General features: G+C 39.7%; 1 protein-coding gene across 1 annotated transcript; it reads right to left on the minus strand.

Annotated features, from left to right (window-relative positions):
* Nucleotides 1-436: 436 nt before the first annotated feature.
* Nucleotides 437-13223, minus strand: LOC140453645 (gap junction beta-3 protein-like). The gene is made up of 3 exons (XM_072548525.1): nucleotides 13056-13223; nucleotides 12678-12734; nucleotides 437-4036 (listed from the first exon to the last, which is right to left on the minus strand). Exon 3 carries the CDS (start codon nucleotides 4015-4017, stop codon nucleotides 3220-3222), a length of 798 nt encoding a protein of 265 aa, XP_072404626.1. The 5' UTR covers nucleotides 4018-4036; nucleotides 12678-12734; nucleotides 13056-13223; the 3' UTR covers nucleotides 437-3219.
* Nucleotides 13224-22682: the final 9459 nt, after the last annotated feature.

Genomic DNA, 22682 nt, shown 5'->3' on the forward strand with positions numbered 1-22682 from the left:
TAGGTTGGAATTATGGTCAGCGTAGATCAAAGTGTCTGTTTCTGACTCTATAATTCAATAGGGTGATTGTTAATGGAGACATTTCAGGGTGGCAGACAGGATTAGTTGGCTCCAACAGGATTACAGCTGGATCATTTAGTGGTGTTCAATAATTAAAGGGGAATTTGAAATTAGCTAATTCTGACAATTAATGATAGCAAGTAGCAAGGTAGGGTAGCAATAAGCAATCAAGAGCAAGCCAAATGTGTGAAGAAGATCCTAACAGATTGACCTGATCAACAGAAAATATATTAAAGATGAAAAGAATAAAATTATGGAACTAAGAATGTAAACCATGCTGGAGAAAATGATTATGTTCCTGGACCAGGCCAGATGTCTGGGCTAATGCGGCAGTGACACAAGTTCAAATTAAATACTTATTTAATGAATTCTTCACTTTGTTGCAAAATATATACAATATAAATATGGGAAAATATACAGTAACATGGAAATTCAAGAACAAGAAAACCATTTAAAATCTGTCGATATCGGCTGCCATTGATGGTATTTCCATGGGAAAGTTACATTCAATTTTGCATGTAAAATGCTTAGTCCACATAAAACATAAGAATGGAGACACACATTGTATAGAAAATGCTTTTAAAAGATTTGTTCCCTGAACGTGCTAAAATCAACTCATATTTGCATATGTGATTTCCTAATGACTCTTCATTATCACACAGGAATGCTAGAAGGGAAATCTGCCTTCGCATATACCTCATAGGAAGTGCAATATATACATAAACAATTGGTATCTTTCAGAAACTGTGGATGAAATGTTTGGTATTAATGGAGTTGTAAAATTTGTTATAATTTACAGGCTGACCAATGCTTACTACTGTGATTTACCTTTCAATTGGACTTTGATAGAATGGACATACATACTTTTTGAGTCGATTTAATTTCTACCAAAGCTGATGGTTCGATCCAATATAACACTTACTTAGGAAAGACAGCAGTAGCTTTTCAGCTTGCCGCTCAGGAATACAACAGTCACTGCAAATCAGATGTCTTGCTTGTAAAAGCAAAATTAAATTGTATGTAACAAAGTTCGACAAATTTCCATTAGCAGTTTTATACCTGTGTGTCAAGTTGGCCACTGACACTTTTTAAAATGTTAGAATCATAGTCATACCCCTCATTGTGATTTTAAAATACTTTCTAACTTTCACCTATTGTGTCAGACATTAAGGACCACCAGTATGCTTCGCCATTTACAATCCCACATTGAAACCTGAAGTCTATTTAAGACTTTGGGAGACATTATCAAGAACGAGTTGCTGTTTTAACCATTAATTTCTGTCAACCTTTATCAACGCTTTTACTGGATTTGTACATTTAAGGATGCACTGTAAAGTTGTGCAGCATTGTGAACAAAGTTCAACAGCTAAATTAAAAAAAAAATTTCTAGAGGAAATAGCAAGGTTTGATGAGGTAAACAGAACAATTATTAACATGTTCTGTTAAAGTGGGATGCCTACTCCCTCCTCCACGATTAATATGCATCAGTACTTCTGAGCAGGTATTTTTAGTATCATACATACTGATATCAAAAGCATTAATATATTAGTGCTATGTAAACATGCTTTCTTGATTCAGCCATTATGAAATTAAATCAACTAAACTCATACATTTATGAGAAACTCATAACCACAAATATGGCAGTATTTGTTTGACATGGGCTACAGCAGTTTGCAGAAGATAAAATGAGCAACAGTCTATCAAAGTTACACTCTGAAATCTGCCAACAAAATACTTTAAATATATGTTGTTTGTTCATGAAATGAATCAGGTCCTCTTGGGATGAGTAGTGAACCTGCATTACCCAAAGCCATTCATTTTCAAAGCATAAAGTCATCAGAACTAATTACATTGATCTGGTTTAAATATTGGGACTGGGATAATTATGCAATTCTAACTTTTCCACTTCTTGATAGTCTCCACAGTTAGCTTTTCAAACATTTTGTTTTGCAGCTCTCAGCAAGTCTTATTTGCAGATTCTTAATTCTTGTTCTTTTTTTTTGAGAGAGGGATCAATTTGTCTGGTATGTACAAGGTAAAAACCTTGATAGATGTACCTCCCCACACAAGAGAGAGTCTCACTTAATTAATTTAACAGCTTAAACAATCTAAAATTCACATTTGAAAGAATCAAATTGCAATATGTGCCATTTCATGTGATCCTCTTGTAAGAGGAAGCTTGTTTCTTGGCTGTTTCAACAAACTTCAAACTCTTGAGACCTTTTTGTTCAAGATATAACTGCAAAGTTCTCCACACCAGTCAGGTGCATGGAATTGATCTTGTTTGGGTGTGATGACCAAAGTTGGTCACAAATTATTCTTTCAAATCAGAAACCAAATCTTTCATCCTTTTATGCTTTGTAATGTTATCCTAATCTATTGCTTTGAACTGATGTTCATCCATAAGCTTGTTGGAGGAAAGATGTTAAATGATCTTAATTTAATAAGTGAATCCCTGATGACATGATCAATGCCTGGAAGGGTGATAATATGTTGGAGCAGAAATAAAATTATTAGATACATAAATCATTCATCTAAAGTGCATTAACAATCATACTATGAATGTGAATTAATCTTGTTATGTTCGCCTTTGTGACTCATCTTCACTGATTGCATTATTCACCAGAAATAGATGGAAGAAATGGTTATAAAGTTAACAGTAATACTTTTAAGCTTATTTTCAAAAAATGATATTGGTCATGTAAACTTTTGTTTTGCCCTGTTTTTGGGACCTTGCTTCTGTTTGGAGGTGAAGACAGAAAGAAATGACAATAAATTAAGTTTCATTTGTTGCCTGAAATGTTTCCTTTTGTCCTCCAAGCTAACTCTCCAGACATCGGCATGTTGGTTACCTTCCCTGACAGGAGAATGAAACAATGACATCTGTGGAGATCACTCTTTACTGCATCAGAGGCCCAGATCATGCAAAGTCTCTACTCCTTCCCTCCAAGACCTGGATTACGTTTGTTCAATTCTCTTTTAGAGAATCCAGCCAGATATAAAATAACTCAAACTAGCTATCTGATGAAGCTTAAATTTAAATAGTAGCAAAGGTTGCTATTTGATCTGCTGGATCATTGAATATTTTATCAAAGTTTTTGTGCTATCACTTCGAGGTCATCTTTGAGCAAAGCTACACTGAGATATGGTAGAGGTATATTACATTGAGGAAAGGTTCGGAGCAGAAGCATGAACGTGATCCAGTGACATGCCATTTGGTAAGTGATTTAAATGGATGAGTTTGTGGGGATGATAGTCAGTATTACCTTTAGCAAGCACTGATCTTTTTTTCCCAGAATGCAACATACAAAACCGGAAACACCTTTTAGAGATCAAGTAGATAATTTCAGATATACTTATTACAATGCAAAGAGATGATGCCCCAACCATAAAATAAGTAAAAATTCTTTTCTCAGTTGGTCTAGCAATGTAACAATCTACTACATTGGGGCAAGGATCCTCGTTACATTTGACAAGCTTAGGCATATCAAAATTTTCATAAATCCAGTGAAGGATGTACAGGAAAGCAATTTCAAACACTGTTTTAAAAAGCAGACTGATCAAATAGGTCCACCATAGACCACCATGTTTTTTCCCAGCATCTTCATACAGCTTGGTGTTGGTATCTGGGTGCCTCATGTGGTATTTTCTTTCTTTTTCTTTCCTATAGGCCACGTGCATCACAACCAAAAGAGAAGGCGTAGAGATGAAAATCAATTGCAAAGCCCATAGCCTGATGTGGGAGATGGGGAAGAAATGATCAAAGCACACATTGGTGCACCCAGGTTGCCTGGTGTTACAGTCGAAGTCTTTCTGATCATCACCCCATACTTTTTCTGCTGCCACCACGTAAACGAGCACCCGAAAGATGAAGACCACCGACAGCCAAATCCGTCCAAATCCTGTAGAATATTTGTTTACACCACTAAGAACACCTTGTAATGTCTTCCAATCCATTGTGGCTGGAGTTATCAACCTTCAATATATAAGAAATAAAGACACTTTTTAATAATCCATCCCTTCTCATAATAAAGCAATACAATTTCATGCAACGTCCTGGATATTTGTCTTCTGTACAGAATAGTATAATCTGAATTCGGACCGGATCTGGAAAAAGAACATGCAAATGTCTATTCTCACAAACAGATCTCATTCGAAATCTACATCCCAGTGCATATTATTACATTCTTCATATAGTACATCACATATCATAAAAATTTCATAGCAATGGTGCTTGAATGCTGCTTTATAGTTTGTTTGGGGTTCCAGGCAAAGGCAAAGTCATTTCGGGAGCCTTAATGACGTCTGTGAATCTTTTGATGTTACCGGATCCCTAGTACTATTTGTATTTGCTTTAACAGTGTACTAGATTCACCCATTACTCTCAGGTGGAGACAGTCAGATCACTGGTATCTGATTGAAGAGGCGAAGGAGAGTAGAGTAGAGTCTTCTCTGGACAGAGATTTTGCTTTTTTGATCCAGGAAGAGGGACAGGAGTAAAGCCAGCAGCTGTGCACGTGTCTATGTTGTCAATGAGCAGTGTGTGTAACTTTTCCTTCTAATGCGGTCTATAGGTCAGACAGAAAAAGATGTCTCAGTGGGGAGATTATCTTTATCTGAGAAGCGGAAATGGAAATCTTCAGAACGTTGCAGCAAAAAATAGGAGACCACTGATAATGCATTCTGTGTGGCAGTAAACATGAGCACAGGCCCTCCTTACTTCTCTATGCATCAGAATCATGCAGCTGGAGACATCTTCAATCCTAACTTATAATCTTCTACAAAACAAGTTCCGGCTGTTTATTAACCTTTCCGAGCCTGATCCTGAGAAGCAAATCGGAAAGGTCAGCTGATTTGCTTGTGGTTACAGGAATCCTGCAAGGGGAACAATTTGTCCCACAGCAAATTATAGTTTGAACATTCCTAGGATTAATTAAACACAGAAAATTTTATTTATCTGGCTTCTTTAACATGGTAAAAATGTTCAAAGGTATTCATCAGACAGGAGCTGACACAGAGACATTTCCTAACTCATATATTGGGAATGGTAATCAAAGGCTTGGTCAAAAAGACAGGTTTCAAGGAGTTTCATAAAGAAGGAGTGCATTGTGGAAACACAGATAGTTAGGTCATGAATTCCAGAGCTTTAACCCTTGACAACTGAAAGTGAGACTTCCAAAAGGACGTCAAGAACTCAGAAGATTTTTTTTTAATTCTTAGTTCCCCACAACAGTCATTGGTTAGGAATATGTGCTTGCTTGCATTATCTGGAGAACTGCAGTCATTATTCTGCTTCTTATTTCAATGAATATTTCTTTGTAGAGACAAACAGACAGTAATGTTTTTGATCAGTTTTCTTCCTGCTCTATGGGGAAGTAGCTGAAACATGCCTGCCAGCTCGCTGTACTGATACACACCCAAAATGAAATGTTGTTGCATGCAGGAGCTGGGAAGACAAATCACGTTAGAGCAGCATGAAATAAAAACTGTACTGCTTTGTGATATTAATTTTCAAGAATAGGGTGCTCCTTGTCTTTGTGAGATGAACCATGATTAAATAATGTGGCAACATTTCACTCACATTTATCATGCCTGTCACAACCAAACCAGACAATATTGTTGCATTAAGCGGTATTCCACTATTGCCACATTTTCATTTGTGCAAAGTTGTGCATCAATATGAAAATTTGGCTTTTGATAAAAAGATAAATATTGACATGTTTAATTATGTTCTGTAAAGGTACTGTAAACTAAATATTTGTTTAACAAGATTTCCTAAGCATACAGTGTAATTGTTTCACACTAGATAAGGACTTTGTTTGAATTTTAACAATCGTTTACTCAGTGACATTTCACTTTTTTTCTGATTTGGAATAGGACATTTTGATAATGGTACCATTGTACCTAGAACCAGTCCAAATGGATGAAGAGTGGAGGACAGAGACTGGTCAGTACCTGGTTTGTTGGACTGTCATGCACATTTAAAATCTATAAACATGCTAATAGTTCATAAGTCAAGAACCTACTTATAGGTTGGTTAGGTCAGTTGGCTGAACAGCTGGTATGGAACACAGAGTGACACCAACAGCATGGGTTCAATTATGGTAATACGTATGGCATGCAAAGATTTAAAATGAAAAGCAATAGAACATTTCAGATTGTAAGCAGTAGCTCCTTATATCATGGGATACTTCTACAATCTAGTTCTTGCACTGACTCATTTGATCATTTCATCACCACAGCAAAAACATGCTTCAAAATAAAATACTCCCCACTCAAAGTGCTCAAAGTGATGGCTATGGAGAGATTGCTACAATATTTGTCACCATTTCGCCTCATCCTTCCTGACAAGTAGGGCACATGAACTCAGGGCATGGATAGGAACATGGGACTGAAGAAACATGGCTGAGGGACAGACAGGACTGGCAGCTCACTGTTTCGGGATACAGAGGCTATAGGAAGAATAGAAGGGGAGGCAAGACAGGAAGGGGAGTGGCATTTTCGATTAGGGAAAACATCATGACAGTACTTGAGAGAGAATTCATGAGAGATCGTCCAGTGAAGTTATATGAATGGAGCTGAGAAATAAGAAGGCAGTGATCACTTGATGCAATTGCAGTATAGACTCTCCAATAGTCAATGGGAAATTAAGGAGCAAATACATAGGGAGATTGCAAATAGTTGCAAGAATAATAGGACTGTAATAGTAGGAGATGTTAATGTTCCAGATGTAGACTGGGACTATCATAGTGTTAAGCGTTTGAATGCGGAGGAATTTGTTAAGAGTGTTCAGGAAACATTTCTCAATCAATATATAGATGGCCCTACTAGAGAAGGAGCAAACCTCAAACTCCTGCTGAGAAATAAGGCAGGACAAGTGACTGAGGTGTTAGTGGGGGAGCACTTTGGGGCCTTTTTCTTTTAAATAGTTATGGAAATGGATAGTCTGATACACAAATTAAAATTTCTAAATTGGGGTACGGCTGATTTTGATGGTATTAGACTGGAGCTTTCAAAAGTTGCTTGGGGAGGCTGTTTGCGGGTAAAAGGGACTTCTGGCAAGTGGGAGGCTTTCAAAAGCAAGATAATGAGTGGTCAGGACCAGCATGTTCCTGTGGGAAAAGCAAGGCTGGCACGCATAAGGAACACTGCATGGCTAGAGAGATATTGAGGCTCTGGTCAAAAATACAGAAAGAACAGCATGTCAAGTACAGATGGCTGGGATCGTGAATCCTTTGATGTGTAGTGGGGTGTAGAATTAAACTTCAAAGGAAAAGCAGGAGTGCAAAAAGGGGCCATGAGAAAGCAATGGAAGATAGCATAAAGGAGAGCCCAAAGAGATTCCACAAGTATATTAATGTCAAAAGAGTAAGTAGGGAGAGAATAGGCCCCTTTAAAGATCAACAGGGCTATCTTTGTGTAGAACCACAGGAGATGAGTGAGATCCTAAACATATATTTTGCATCAGTATTTACTGTGGAGAAAGCTAGAGAAATCAGGCAAGCAAATAGTGATGTCTTGAAAAGGGTCCACATTACAGAAGAGGTAGTGCTGGATGTCTTAAAACACAAAGGTAGATAAAGCCCCAGGATCTGATCATGTTTATCCCAGGATATTGTGAGAAGTTTGGCAGGAAATTGCAAGGATCCTAACAGCGATAACCACGAGTGAGGCCCCAGAAGGTAGAAGGGTGGCTGGTGTTGTGCCATTATTTAAGGCTGAAAAGAAAAGCCAGGGAAAAACAGACTAGTGAGCCTGACTTCAGTGGTGGGTAAGTTGTTGGAGGGGAATTCTGAGACAGAATCTACATCGATTTGAAAAGCCCAGAACTGATTAGGGTTAGTCAGCATGGTATTGTGCATGGGAAATCATGTCTACAAATTTGATTGAGTTTTATGAAGAGGTGACCAAGAAGGCAGAGAAGTAGATATTAGTTTCTTCAGGAATGGGGATGGGCTTATGCCCGAAACGTCGATTCTCCTGCTCCTTGGATGCTGCCTGACCTGCTGCGCTTTTCCAGCAACACATTTTTCAGCTCTGATCTCCAGCATCTGCAGTCCTCACTTTCTCCTAGACAAGTAAACATTGTCTACATAGGCTTTAGCAAGGCCTCTGGAAGGTTTGAGTTATAGGAAGAGGTTGAATAGGCTGGGACATTTTCCCCTGGAATGTAGGAGACTGGGGTTGACCTTACAGAGATTTATAATATCATGAGGGGCAGAGATAAAGTGTTTAGCCAAGGTCTTTTTCCCAAGGTAGGGAGTCCAAAACTAGAAGGCATAGGTCTAAGGTGAGAGAGGGGAAAGATTTAAAAAGGGACCTGAGGAGCAACTTTTTCCACACAGAGGGTGATGCGTGTATGGAATACGTTGCCAGAGGAAGTGGTAGAGGTGGGTACAATTACAACATTTAAAAGATACTTGGACAGATATGTGGATAGTAAAGGTCTGGAGGCTCACGGGCCAAATCCAGGCAAATGGGACTAGTTCAGTTTAAGCAATCCGGGCATGGATGAGTTGGGCCGAAGTGCCTGTTTCTGTGCTGTATGACTCTATTATCAGGACTAAAATGCATGGAAAAACTAGAACAGTCTATATGCAAGAGACTCTTCAAGGTATTTGATATCATTACCAGGTTTTGACAAAAATTAGAGAGTTGAAATGTGCCTTACTGACTAGACTGATGCAAAAAGAAAGTTATCTTTCAACACTGTCAATTTCAAGTAGTATGATGCTTATGAATTTAAAAATAAACTGTATCCCAGCTCTTTGCTTCTGTTAATGGCTGCACTTAAGAATGAAGAACATATTGATTGCACTTAGATTGCGGACAAAACACTACTACAGAACAAGATACTGGAGAATAATATAGATTGATGAAGTGTTGGTAACATGCAGCAAGTTACTTAGCAGCTGGAAAGCAATAACAGGTTCATTTTTTGCATATTAATCTTAGCACAACCTTGATTTCTACAATATAACAAATAATGTAATTAGTTGCAAGTCAAATCCAATTCTTTCCTCCCATTTCAGAGGCTAATTATTTGACATTCAATTGCATTATCACTACAGCACCCTCCCCACCCCTCCCGTAATCAACATCCTTGAGCTTACCATTGACCAAAAACTGAACGAGACCAGCTATATAAATACTATAGTCACAAGACCAAGTCAAAAAGCTGGGACATATGAAATGGGTAACTCACCTCCTGACTCTCTGAAGCCTGTTTACCATCTACAAAGGCACAAGTCAGGAGTGTGACGGAATACTCCTCACTTGCCTGGATGAGTGCAGTTCCAACCACACAAGAGCTTCAACACCATTCAAATCAAAGCACTTCATCCACCAACTTCACCCCTGATGTACAATGGCAGCAGTGCGTGCCATTACAAGGTGCAATACAACAGCTAATCAAGGTTCTTTCAAAGTACTTTCTAAACCCAAATCCTCCACAACTTCAAAGAAAAAGGGCTGCAAGGGATAGGAGAGAAAATGATCACTTGAAGGATTCCCTCCAAACCACACTCCATTCTTACTTAGAACTAAGTCACTGTTTCCGCAATGTTACTGGGTCCTGGAACTACCTCCCTAACATCATTATTGGTGTCCCTACATCTTTAGAATTGCAAGGTTGAAGAAGGCAGCACGTCAGCACCTTCTCCAGGGATGGGCAATAAATTCAGGCCCACATCCCCAGAATGAATGAGAAAGAAAGCATTTGTTCTGTCCTCCCAAACTTTTCATCTTTACATTAGTTTTCCAAAATATCCTTTATCCTCTCATACTTCCTAATAACCAGATATTTCTTAGGGTTTAATGATGGGTGCCTAAAGGAATGGAGTTAGAACAGAAGCAATTGCAGATAAAGAAGCAAAAAAAGTGTTGTAGATGCTGGAGATCTGAAAATAAAACAGAAAATGCTGGATTTAGCAAATCAGATAGCATTGTGAGAGAGAAAAATGGAGTTAACATTTCAGGTTGATGAGCCTTTTTTTCATAATTCCATGTATTTTCTTCATCTCTAAAGACAAATGTTTTCCATAACTGGAACATAACAGCAGACAGAACAAATGGTTTCTAGATGAATTAAATAAGACTTGCTGGTAACATGTAATGGCTCTATTGTTCATCTGTATTCACTGCAATTATCCAAGATAGTCTACACATTAGAGTGTAAAATAAACCTGAATGGGCAGCCATTTAAAAAAAAACACAATCCAGTCCAACTGGACTATTTTAAAAGTTATTGACCACTAGAACATTTGAAGGCCAGGTCTTCCAGCTGTCTGTACTTCAGTTAATGCTTCAATATCTCAGAATTATGACAACTTTCTCAGGTAGTGCTACATTGTAATTGATAGGAAATCATCCTGAATTAGTATTATGGGACTAATATGTTGAAGTGCCTCATGGTAGCAGGACACCTTAAGACCTGTAATGGCAAGAGCTGATTGTAGGCTGCTTATGAAATAAATTATAATTCTATGGCAATTCAACCTTAAACTTGATGCCTCCGTTCTTCAAATTAGAAGACAAACAGAGCTAGATAAAAGAGAGACAAGTGGGAGCAACAAAAGTTGGCCATACTGCCTCCTAGGCTCTTTTGCCATTCAAATCATGACCGATCGAGATCTTGACAACTTTGTTCCATATCCCTCATCTGACATGATGGAAAGAATGGCAGATGTCACTGTGTTTGCTAGAATTGTGATTAAAGCAACAAATGAACTTATAACAAAGGTATTTTGAATTAAATCTCCGCATAAATCAGATAGATGAATAAGAACAACACTACCACTATTTACACAAGACGCTGTTGCAGGTCATAAACTGAACATTTCATTCTCAAATTTGCATTACTTTTGTTTATCATGGCCTCTTTTTGTGAAGAATACTTTTGTTAGTTTAGCACTGATTCTTTTAGGTAAATAAACAATTAATTTGTTTCTGGAGTTTTTTTTGCTCCTGAAAATCTTTGGTGTTTTGATGCTCCAATGATAAGTATCAGGGAAATAACAGCAATGTCACTGGACTAGTGATATATAAGCAGGCTAAAGCTCTGGGGACATGGGTTCAAATACCATCACGGAAGCTGGTGGAGTTTAAATTCAATTAATAAAATCTGGAACTGTAAACTAACCTCAGCAGATTGGTGACCACTATTAGTAATATAGGCCTTATAGTATCCAATGCCTTCAGCCTTTTCTTGACATCCTATGGCATTGAATTGGCTGAACACTGGTATCTGTAATGCCATGGAGCTTAGAAAGATGCCAAAATAGATCATCCATGTCATATTTCTAACTTGAAATTGATGCATGAAATTCAGCCTTTTGTACTGATTTACTGGTTTATCCCATTGATACTTGTAAAGTCTCCTCCTGTTGTTAGTTTAATTATTCACATTGAGATGTGGCAAGGATCTAGATTTATTACTTATTGGTCAAAAAATATTGCTTAACTATGTTTATCACTTGCTGCTATTGGTGTACAGCACACAACAATCCTTTGTTATAGCTTCACCAAGTGAACAGCTCAGTTTTGGGTATGCCTAATGCCACTCCTGAATCCTCATTAAACATTTGTGTTATTTCCTGCATCAAGTCCTGCTTAGGCATCACTCCATACTTGCTGACCTGTGTTACCTCCAGGTTCCACAATGTCGCATAACCTTATAACCCTCTCTGCATCCCCACCACCTTGACCCCTGACCCTGGCAGTCACTGTTTCACCAGGTCCCTCCACATACTGTTGAATGTTTTACTGGTTAAAGCTGCTGTAAAGTACAAGCTGTTGCTGTAGCTTTCATTGTTGAAAACGTTAATGGTCACTATCATTTAAATGTTACCTTAACATTATCCCGACACTGTCAGGATGAAATATTAATTCAGTATTTAATATATGCTGCTATAAATCAAGCAATATGTTGCTTCATACAAAATGAGCAGTGCAAGTACCACCTTAAGTGATAAGTTTACTGCTAGACAAGAATATTAATGGCAAGGTGGGACTATACTGGGGGTGGCATTCTTTGGATGTGCAGTTCAACCTCCCAATGTTTGCATTGTACTTCTGTCCAGGCTTTCATTCAACACTGGGCACATGCAAAATCAGAAACACACAACTGAAGGAATTTAGCATGCTCCCTGCATTCTTTCCTTGCTGGCATCAATAAGCTGAAAATGCTGCCCAACCCCTGAATGTATTTGGTATTAGATCCAGAATACTGTTGCCCATCCTCAGTGGAAGTGCATTGATAATATCCTAAAAAGGTAGAAAATAATAGAAGTAACCATTCAATCATTGGAAGAAAGACTATTCTAGTGACAAATACATTTTGAAGCAATGAGAATGCAGAACTAGCTGAATACTGGGAGGTATCAATTTCCTTTATTATGGAGATTTTTAAAATCTCCTCCGTTAAATCAGTGTCCAATTGTAAATCAAGATTATTATGATCTCAACATAGGCTAATACAATAGCAGGGATTATCCTCACTGCAGAGACAGAATCTTACAAATGTTGTACCAATTAAATCATTCCACACTCTCAGATGGATTGCCTCCACATTGTTGTGAGTCACTAATACTTGAGACAAATTATTTAGTATTTCCTACCAGAATTGTTGATATCTTTGGTTAAACGATCACTTTATGTTCAGATCTTTCTTTTGCCTGTACGAAATCAAAAGACAAAGATGTAAATTATTTCGAATCGCGCCGTGTTGAGTTAATGCAATTTCCAAATGCAGTTTTTTATTTACTAACTGCTGTCCTTTATACTGAAGAGCAGGCAGTTGTGGAAAAAAGTGAATTGCTGAGATTTACCGTGACTATTTCGTTATTTTAATTACATTTAAGCATTATAAATGATTCTCCCAAAATACGGTTGGAATACCGTTTCAATTCTATCAACAGTTTACATTCAAATTTCACAACAAAAAAAAAATGTTTTCCCCCTTGGTTTTCATTTACAAGATAATATGAAGGACTCACAAATGACAAATGTTTTCAGGCTTTGTATCCAGGGGTTCGGGAAGAATGGCTGAAATCCGGGAAGCACAGGAAGCTGAGATCGATTCTCCACTTTCAATTGTTAAACTCAACACTGCACGAAGCTGTCTGACTTTGAGACACTCCTTAAGTTTCTTATTTGCTTTCTCAGTCACTTTATGTTCTGGTGGGGCGTTGCTAAGAAATGACGTAAGCCCTAAAAGAGGCAGTGATTTCGGCTGTCGATACATTTTAAAACAAGAGAACTTTGAAATTGATAAGAAGTAAACAGCCCTTTGATTTATCGGGTGACTCTCCCGCTTTTTGAGAGTAAAACTGGGCGTTGCTATAAGATTAATACCTGTTCCTTCATCATTCAGGTTCTGAATCGTTAATTTACAAATCATTCGTTATGAGAAATGTCTTCTTACTTATGTTATAATGTCAGCTTTTTCCTCAATTTAGAAATTCATTTCAAGTCAGGACTGAATTGTTCACAGTTCTTTTTCTTGTTTTTATTAGACTACACACTTGTTAATTGCTGTGGAGTAGTGGATGAGAGTATTGTGAGGGAGAGAGCAATGTGTCTGTCCAGTCATCATAGAATTGTTATGGTGAGTAATTTCAACAGTTCCAGGAGGGCAGCACGGTGGCTCACGTAACCGGGTTCGATTCCTGCCTCAGCTGACTGTCTCCCCGTGTCTGCGTGGGTTTCTTGAATTGGCCATGCTAAATTGCCCATAGTGATAGGCGCATTAGTTAGGGGTAATGAGTCTGGGTGGGTTACTGTTCGGAGGATCGGTGTGGACTGGTTGGGCCAAATGACTTGTTTTCACTCTGTAGGGAATCTAATCTAATTATCACTTCTTCCACGTGGAAATATAATAAAACAAAACTTATCAAGATTGGTAGAGAATGCATTATCAGTGGATGAATTGATCCCAGTCCTATTCCACTCCTCAGACCCCAACCTCCCACATCCCAATCCTGATCTTTAGCTTACTTGACTAGATCCCAGTCTCTTTCAAATCTCTTTCTTCCAGATTCTTTGAATAAACCTTCATTTTGAATCCAGATTCCAACTGCATTTCTGAGACTAATCTGCCTGGGTCCTGATTCCATTCCTCAAAGTAACCCCCTTAATCCAACTCCACAGACTAACACCTCCTTGAGTGACCCAATCCCCAAGAATAATCCCAACCCTCAATTCAACTGTCAATTCCCAATCCCATTCCTCAGAATGACCACCAATACCTATTTGGTTCCTCAGGATGAACCTCTGTCTCCATTTTGTTTCTCAAACTAACCAGCCCAACCTGCTCATCATCTAGTGAATGGTCCTGCCTGAGATTCCTGGAAGTCAGAGTCAATCCCTGACCACTTCTTCTTTGGACAAGCTGCAGTACTGACATTGGCCATTGGTCCTGGTGGCGCTCACTGTACTGCAGAGTTTCTGGCCTCTGATCGATCTCGAGCTCTTCGTGGAAAAACTTCATCCTAAAACAAGGCAGAAATCTTGCCACATGACACTTAAAGGCCCATTGGCTAAAAAAATCAAAGTGGAGTGAATTATAAGTACATGCAATTCCCCAATTTGCCTGTCTATTAGACCTGGGTTGACAGACTAGGTTTCTGTACTAAATATGAATTAGCAGTATTTGTACAAGAACAATAGCAGTATAAGTATCATTTACAATAAATGTTGTTAACTTATTTTTAAAATTTACAGTGATCCTTTTCATAATCCTTGGTGTTTAAAATTGTCCTGTTCCCATTTCAGTCTTCATTAAACACTACACAACAAAGAATTTTTAAACCCATTCTACATAGTGTCCCCCCTTAAGACCAACTCAATTTAAAGGATCAAGCCAGCAAATATTCATTAAGGCACACCCTTAAGCCAATGGTAGTCTTACTTAAGTAAGAAGATGAAAACACTGTCCAGAATTCCAGGGCTGATATAATTTCAAAAAAGACTTTTGTAGTGATTGGAATGAGGCTGTGACATCGGCTGCATCCATCTCAGACTCTGAGGTTCTTCCCCTCTGCCTGGTGTCAAAGAAACCTAAAAGTCTGAGATGGGCACAACCAATGTTGTAACTTTGTTCCAATCACTACATGTTTTAATAAAAGCCAACATGCTATTTACTTTCTGAATGGCTTGCTATACTGGTATTGAACACAGCAGGTCAGGCAGCATCCGGGGAGCAAGAGAATCAACGTTTCGGGCATAAGCCCTTCATCAGGAATATAATGTATGTTAAGGGAACTGGAGTAATGACACTAGTCCAACATTATTACATTGAATGGTTGACAAACTCAAGGGTTGAATGACCTATTCCTCACTCTCTGAGTTGGAAACCTTCTCCCTGATTTTTTGGGCATGGAATTTGGAATCCAAAACATGCCATTGTCTGGTTATATTAAAGTGGCAGCACACACAACTAGTGCACCCCTATCATCTGCACGATTGTGGTGCTCACTGGTGTATCATCAGCTCTGTTCTCTGTCTCTCAATGCTGCCGGTCAGCTCTGTAAATTGCAGATATTTCTGGCTCTAATTTGACAGTCAAGTGGCACAGACAGCCTGCTCTTTCTTAAAGGGATGTAATCTTTTTAAGGGAAATTGGCGAAAGAAAAGTTTGCTGCATTTAATGAAAATTAAAAGTCGGACAGACAGAGGGATCTATCATGAGGAATGCAGTGCTAGAGGGGTTAATGAGGCAGGTGGGCATGAGAAGGACCACAACAGTTATGGAGGGGTCCTGAAGATCCTCAAAAGCTATCACCATAAGCAGGTAAGTGCATGTGATCAGGCACCAACTCCTAGTGATGAGAGACAAGGACCTGGCAGCACTGCCACACGAGGTTCAATAACCTGAGGTGGGTGATCAAGATCACTGAATGTCTCCAGTTTACCACACCATAGATATCTCACACTGTTCAATGTATCTTTCTGTCAGCTGGGCTGGGAAACATGGTGTCTGCCATCTCTGAATGATCAGCAGTCATATTCAAATCTTACCACCTTCTTGTTCCTGACATTGGGAGACATTCATTGTGCACATGCTGCTCCTGATTCCTGCATTAATGCAAGAACACATGAGCACCAGTATTCATTAACACTGATAACTTTAGCTGCATTAAATTCTATTTTCTACTGTTCATCCCGCTGAATTTTGTTACCTTGTATCTTCTCAAAATTGAACAGCTGACCATATAACTGAACAAGATGTTGAAATTGTTGTCTATAATCTCATTTTTGGCTGTTCCTGTGACATGTATACTTTTCAAAAAGTGTTTCTCTGCATTAAAGAGTTATGAGAGATTCAAGTTACTGTTAAAGTTAAATAAGCAACACCTCAGCTTAAGGTTTAAAATTTGGCCATATCCACTTTGGTTGCATGGGTGGGGTGGGGTGGGGGTGGGGGGTGGAGGGGCAGTGTAATGATTAGAACTAGGGAAAGATGGACCTCATTTACTGTGAGATCCTTGGTTAGCGTTTCTAACCAGGGCCACTCAGGGAGCCTTGGCTTAACAGGAGATTCAAACAGTCTCCTCATTCTAGGTACTGGCTCTGAGCTGGCATGTCAGAGCCTATGTACTATGCACATGTAAACAAAGGGTGATGTGGTGATAGGTACTCGCCTATTTCAAGGGATATGCAGGTACAAGGACTTCAGCCAAATGGTGAGATAGAACGTGTCCCTAATATTATTCCTTTGTTTCCCTGAACCAGGCAAACATTGGAGAGAGCAGTGGAGAGTGAGAAGAGAGATGGGAAATTAAGCCTAGGGCTAAGGAAGAGAATGATTCGGTCTCAATGGGACATTCAAACATTGGACTAGGGAAAGGAGAAATTGTACACTGTGCTGGGGGGCGGAGTAAGGGGAATTAATCAGATATTGGAATTAGAGGCAAGGGGGAGAGAGTGTGCAGGCAGAGGATGTAGGAAGGGAGAGATCTTATCATGGGCTGCAAATCTCTTGGGGTGGAGGGAAAAGGATTGGTCCTCCTTCACATGGTTTCACATTAAGTTAAAAATGAAGACCTTCCTGTCAGTTAACACTTTGTGGTGAGGCTGAATTCATTACATCATCTGTGAATTACTCATCTGTCTCCAAAATAAATCCCGACTTCTCCCCTCAACCTACAGCTTCCTGCATTGCATATTGCACAATGTCACTTATCACAAACCTTGACAGAATTCCACCCTATTACTTGACTGACATTACTGTTGATGCATTGTGTAGGCCACAGTTAGTGAAATGGACTTGTCAGTGGGATAATGAATCATTGTGCAAATGAATAAGTGATTTACAGTGAGAAAATAAATGATCAATGCAACATTAAGTTATCTAATTAGCAAACTATCAGAATTGAAACTGGCAGGAAGGGTGCAGTCAACGAGAGTCTGCACTAATATTGATCTGTGCAACTTGATGATACATTAATCAGCGAACTTGGATTTTATTTTGACAAAGTTATGTGATAGATATTTGCTTTCTTTAGTAAGAAACCAAGGTGAAGGATCAAGGCCCAAACTCTAGGAAAACACGAACACTGAAAAAAAAGAGAAAAGTTAATAATTATTTTAAATTTATTATCATGTGAATGTTTAGCAGAGTGCACTCCAAATCCAATTTGCATTTTAATATGACCTGGAAGTGCTTTGAAAACTCAGATTCTTTACATGTGCTACACATCCTGATTAGATTCCCTACAGTGTGGAAACAGGCCTTTCAGCCCAACCAGTCCACACCAACTCTCCAAAGAGTAACCCACCCAGACCCATTTCCCTCTGACTAATGCACCTCGCACTATGGGCAATTTAGCATGGCCAATTCATCTGACCTGCACATCTTTGCGCTGTAGGAGGAAACCCACACATACACAGGGAGAACGTGTCACCTCCACACAGACAGTCACCTGAGGCTGGAATTGAACCTGGGACCCTGGTGCTGAGAGGTAGCAGTGCTCACCACTGAGCCATCATGCCACCCTGATGAAATGGTCACTGCAAGTGAGGTCAGTTCTTTCAGCTGGTTCATTGATTTAAACTATACTTCTCCTGGAGCTTGGTTCTTGATTCTTCACCTTGGTTTCTCATGAAAAAAAAGCAATATCTATCAGATAACTTTGTGAAAATAAAGTCCAAGCTTGCTGATTAATGTATGAACAAGTCACCACGAATCAATATTAGTGCAGGAAGGGTGCAGTCAATGCCTCACTCTTCAAATTCATAGTAACTAGAATCTGCACTGATACTTATTTGATTTATTATACCACTGTAATCACATTTGGTTGATTGTAGCATATACAATGCGTCAATGGTAATGTCAGTCAAATAGTCGGGTGGAGATTCTGATTGTTCTGATAATTGATTTTTATGCAACATGTTAGTCATGTCGAGCAAAGGGAACTATGGATACTGAAATAAGAAAGCCCTCTGTGCTTTCAGAGCTCCAAAATGGCATCCATTGACATGTTCGGGGTGAAGTTTGCTTGACATAATTTTGGTAATGGAGTTAGTATGTGCAGAATTCATGTTGATCTGGAGTGGTTAGGGAAGACAGGTCATGTGTTGAAGGAGATTTTGCTGAATTCAAGATTTCTGGACAAATCAGTTGCTCTTAGACATGGCTAGTAACTATGAGTAGACATTCTTCTTGGAATACAGTATGACTGACAGGATGAATAGAGGCCAAATAGAGTAGGAGAAGATGCTGAATAATGAGTAGGAGAAGAAGGGTGCTCATCCCACAGTGCTTAGGAAAGCATCCCCCATCTTAGCTTTGGCAAGAATGAATGCGCAGCTCATCTCTGTTTCACTAAGGATATCTTCAATGAAAACTGTCACCATCTACACTCAGTTGCAAGATCAAAGCAGGGTATGGTTTGCATTGCCAGTGACAGGTGATCATGGCAATGAATGCCAACATCGAGAGTGTGGTGCTGGAAAACCACAGCAGATCAGGCAGCATCTGAAGAGCAGAAGAATTGACGTTTCAGGCATAAACCCTTCACATGAAGATTGTCCCACTCTTCCGATGCTGCCTGACCTGCTGTGATTTCCCAGCACCACACTCTCGACTCTGCTCTTCAGCATCTGCAGTCCTCACTTTCTCCTAATGAATGTCAACCCAGTTGGTTCCTTCCAAGCTAAAGATGATTTAACCATCCTGGAGTTTATCGTTCACTGTCAATAAGTGATGTCACTGAAATGGTCTGTAAATTGACAGTGAACTTCCTTGTCTCTTGTCAGAGAGAAAAGAAATGAGCGTGCAACGTAATTCATATTCCTCATATTACAAAGTGCAACTGAATAAAACCACATACCAACTCTGTCCTGTACTGACACTAGAAAAGATTCCTCCTAGTCACCACCTAGCCAATATGTGACCACATGCCCATATGTGACAATATGTAATCATGTAAATCAATACCTGCGATCCTTCATTGACCTGCTATGCTAGCTGTAAATTAAGATTCTGTGGGAAATGAAAGATTGGTTACAAGGGAACAAAATCTATCTGCTACATGATTCATGATTCTAGTGCATATCCCACACATTTGTGTGCAGTATGCAGACATTGTATCAGAATCAGGTTTTATCTTGAAGTGTACTCAAGTATATATGAATACAGTGAAAAGTATACAAAGTCACCATTCTCACGCACCTGTCTTGATCGTAAAGATGGTCAGAATAAAAGAAAAACAGCAGAAATTAAAGAAAACCGAAAGGTAAGAAAAATGTCCAGATTTTAAAGCCTCAATCTTATTTCCATAAAGGTGTTTAAGACATGTTGCAAGACAAAATGTGATGCAGCTTACTTATGTCAAAAAGTGTGGTGCTGGAAAAGCACAGCCAGTCAGGCAGCATCCGAGGAGCAGGAGAGTTGACATTTCGAGCATTAGTTCTTCATTTCTGATGGAACGTCGACTCTCCCGTTCCTCAGAAGCTGCCTGACCGGCTGTGCTTTCTCAGCACCGCACTTTTTGACTCTGATCTCCAGCATCTGCAGTTAAATAATAAGATTGAACCAATTGATAATTGTCATGGGAAAACCCAACTGGTTCACTGATGTCCTTTAGGGAAGGTAACTGCTGACTCCTGACCCACAGCAATATGTTTGACTTTTATCTGCCTTTTGGGCAATTAGGGATGGGTAATAAATGCTGGCCCAGTCACTGACACCCCCATCCCATGCATCGATTAATAAACACTCAAACAAACCCACACCGTCACTTCCCTTTATCTTTAATGATCACAACATGAAGTTACCTACAGTATAAATGTGAAAGCTGTTGTAAAACTGATGTTCAAACCAAATTTATAAATTAGATTACGCCATATTGGATGCAGATTACAGGTAATCGGTATGAACATATGCTTCGTAATTGGTTACCATGTGCCTTTGCCTACCCCAGTGTTCCAACACAGGGCTCTCGAATGGCTGTAGAGGCTGCTAACATTTGGCAAGGCAATGACAAAGACAGTGGTAATGAGCTCAAGTAGCTCCAAGCCTGGGACGTCCAGCTTTGCTCTATCATGTTACATTATTTTAATTCGTTCATGGGAGCCAGGCATTGCTGGCTGGACTAGCCTTTGCAGCAATCCCTAGTTGTCCTTGAAAAGGTAATAGTAGCTGCCTTCTTGAAGCAGCTGAAGATGATTGGGTATAGTACTCTACCTGAGAAACTCCTGCTAGGATGTTCTGGAGCTGAGATGACTGATTTCCAATAACCACGGCCAACTTCCTTTGTGCTAGGTAGGACCCCAACCAGCTAATCGTTTTTGTCCTGTTCACTTTGACTTTGCTAGGGCTCCTTATCACACTCAGTCAATTGTGGCCTGATGTCAAGGTCATTCACCTCATCTCCTGTCAAGGATTTAGCTCTTCTGTCCACGTTTGAGACAACTATGTTATGAAGTCAGGAGTTGAGTGGCCTTTGTGGAATCTAAACTGAGTTTCAGTGGGCAGGTTATTGCTAAACAAGTGCTGCTTGACAGCATTTCAATTCACCTTTCCATCACTGTTTGATGATCTAGTCAACTGATGGTGTAGTTCAGGACATATCTGGGAAAAATTCCACAATTTCACATTGATGCCAGTGTTGTAGCTTTACTGGAACTGCCTGGTCAGGGGCATGTCAAGTTCTGGAACTTACTTCTTCAGTACTATTACCGTCGTGTTGTCAGGGGTCATAGCCTTTGCAGTATCCAGTGCCTTCAGCAGGTTTTTGATATCATATGGAGTGAATCGAATTGGCTGAAGACTGGTTTCTGTAATGCTGGGGACCACTGGGGGTCACTGACATGGATCATCCACTCGGCATTTATAGCTGGGGATTATTGTGAATGCTGCAGCTTCGTCTTTTGCACTGATATGCTAGGCTCCCCCATTATTGAGGAAGGAGATATTTATGGAGCCTCCTCCTCAAGTCATTTGTTTATTTGTTTCCCACCAGTTGTGACCAGATGTGGCAGGGTTGCAAGGCTTAGATTTGGTCAAATGGTAGTAGAATTGCTCAGCTTGGTCTATTGCTTGCTGCTTTTTCTGCTAAACACACAGGTTATCCTGAACTGTAGCTTACGCAGGCTGACACACCCTTCTTAAGTAAGCGAGGTGCTGCAATTTGCAGGCCCTCCTCCATTCTTCATAGAGTCAGGGTTAATCCCCTGCCTTGATAGGAATGGGAAATGGGGGAATATACCTGGCCTTGAGGTTGCAGATTAGGTTGGAGTACGATTCTGTGGTTGCTGATGGTCCACAGTGCCTCATGGATGCCCAGTCTTGAGTTGGCAGATCACTTTGAAGTCTTTATCAATTAGCACAGTGATAGGGCCACAAGACAGGCAGCACGGTGGCTCAGTGGTTAGCACTGCTGCCTCACAGTACCAGGAACCGGGTTTGATATCACCCTTGGGTGACTGTGTGTGTGGACTTTGTACATTCTCTCAGTGTTTCCTTTGGGTGCTCCCGTTTCCTCCCACGGCCCAAAGATGTGAAGATTAGATGGATTGACTATGCTAAATTGCCCCATAGTGTCCAGGGATGTGCAGGTGAGGTGGATTAACCATGAGAAATGCAGGATTACAGGAATAGGATAGAGGGTGTGGGTCTGAGTGGAATGCTGTTGGAGGGTCGATGAGGACTCGATTGGCTGAATGGCCTGCTTCCACATGGTAAGGATTCTATATTGAGTCTAAGGACCTCAAGGACCTGTCTAATTATTAATTGTAGATGACAGACAACTAGTGAGGTATCTTCAGGCACAGTAGTAGTGTCCCTAACTCTGAGACAGGAATCCCACCTGTTCCAGATGTGTAGAATAATAACGTCACTGAACAGGTTGATTTGAAAATATCTAGACCCCTGTAAGTCTTAACAAGAAGAAGCACATGTCTTATTTAACAAGAGATAGTTCATTGCAAGATAACAATAGATGCAGGTTACATTGACCAGTTAGGCATAATTGCATAAGAGAAAGTGAGGAATGCAGACGCTGGAGAGTTAGAGTTGATGAAGGGCCTATGCCTGAAATGTCGATTTTCCTGTTCCTTGGATGCCACCTGACCTGCTGTGCTTTTTTAGCGCCACACATTTAGACCATAATTACGTTTGA

The sequence above is a fragment of the Chiloscyllium punctatum genome, chromosome 27, assembly GCF_047496795.1.
Source record: "Chiloscyllium punctatum isolate Juve2018m chromosome 27, sChiPun1.3, whole genome shotgun sequence".
Lineage (NCBI taxonomy): Eukaryota > Metazoa > Chordata > Chondrichthyes > Orectolobiformes > Hemiscylliidae > Chiloscyllium > Chiloscyllium punctatum.

Coding starts and splice junctions, on each gene's coding strand:
- LOC140453645 (XM_072548525.1), bottom strand. CDS start 4,017: ATGGATTGGAAGACATTACAAGGTGTTCTTAGTGGTGTAAACAAATAT.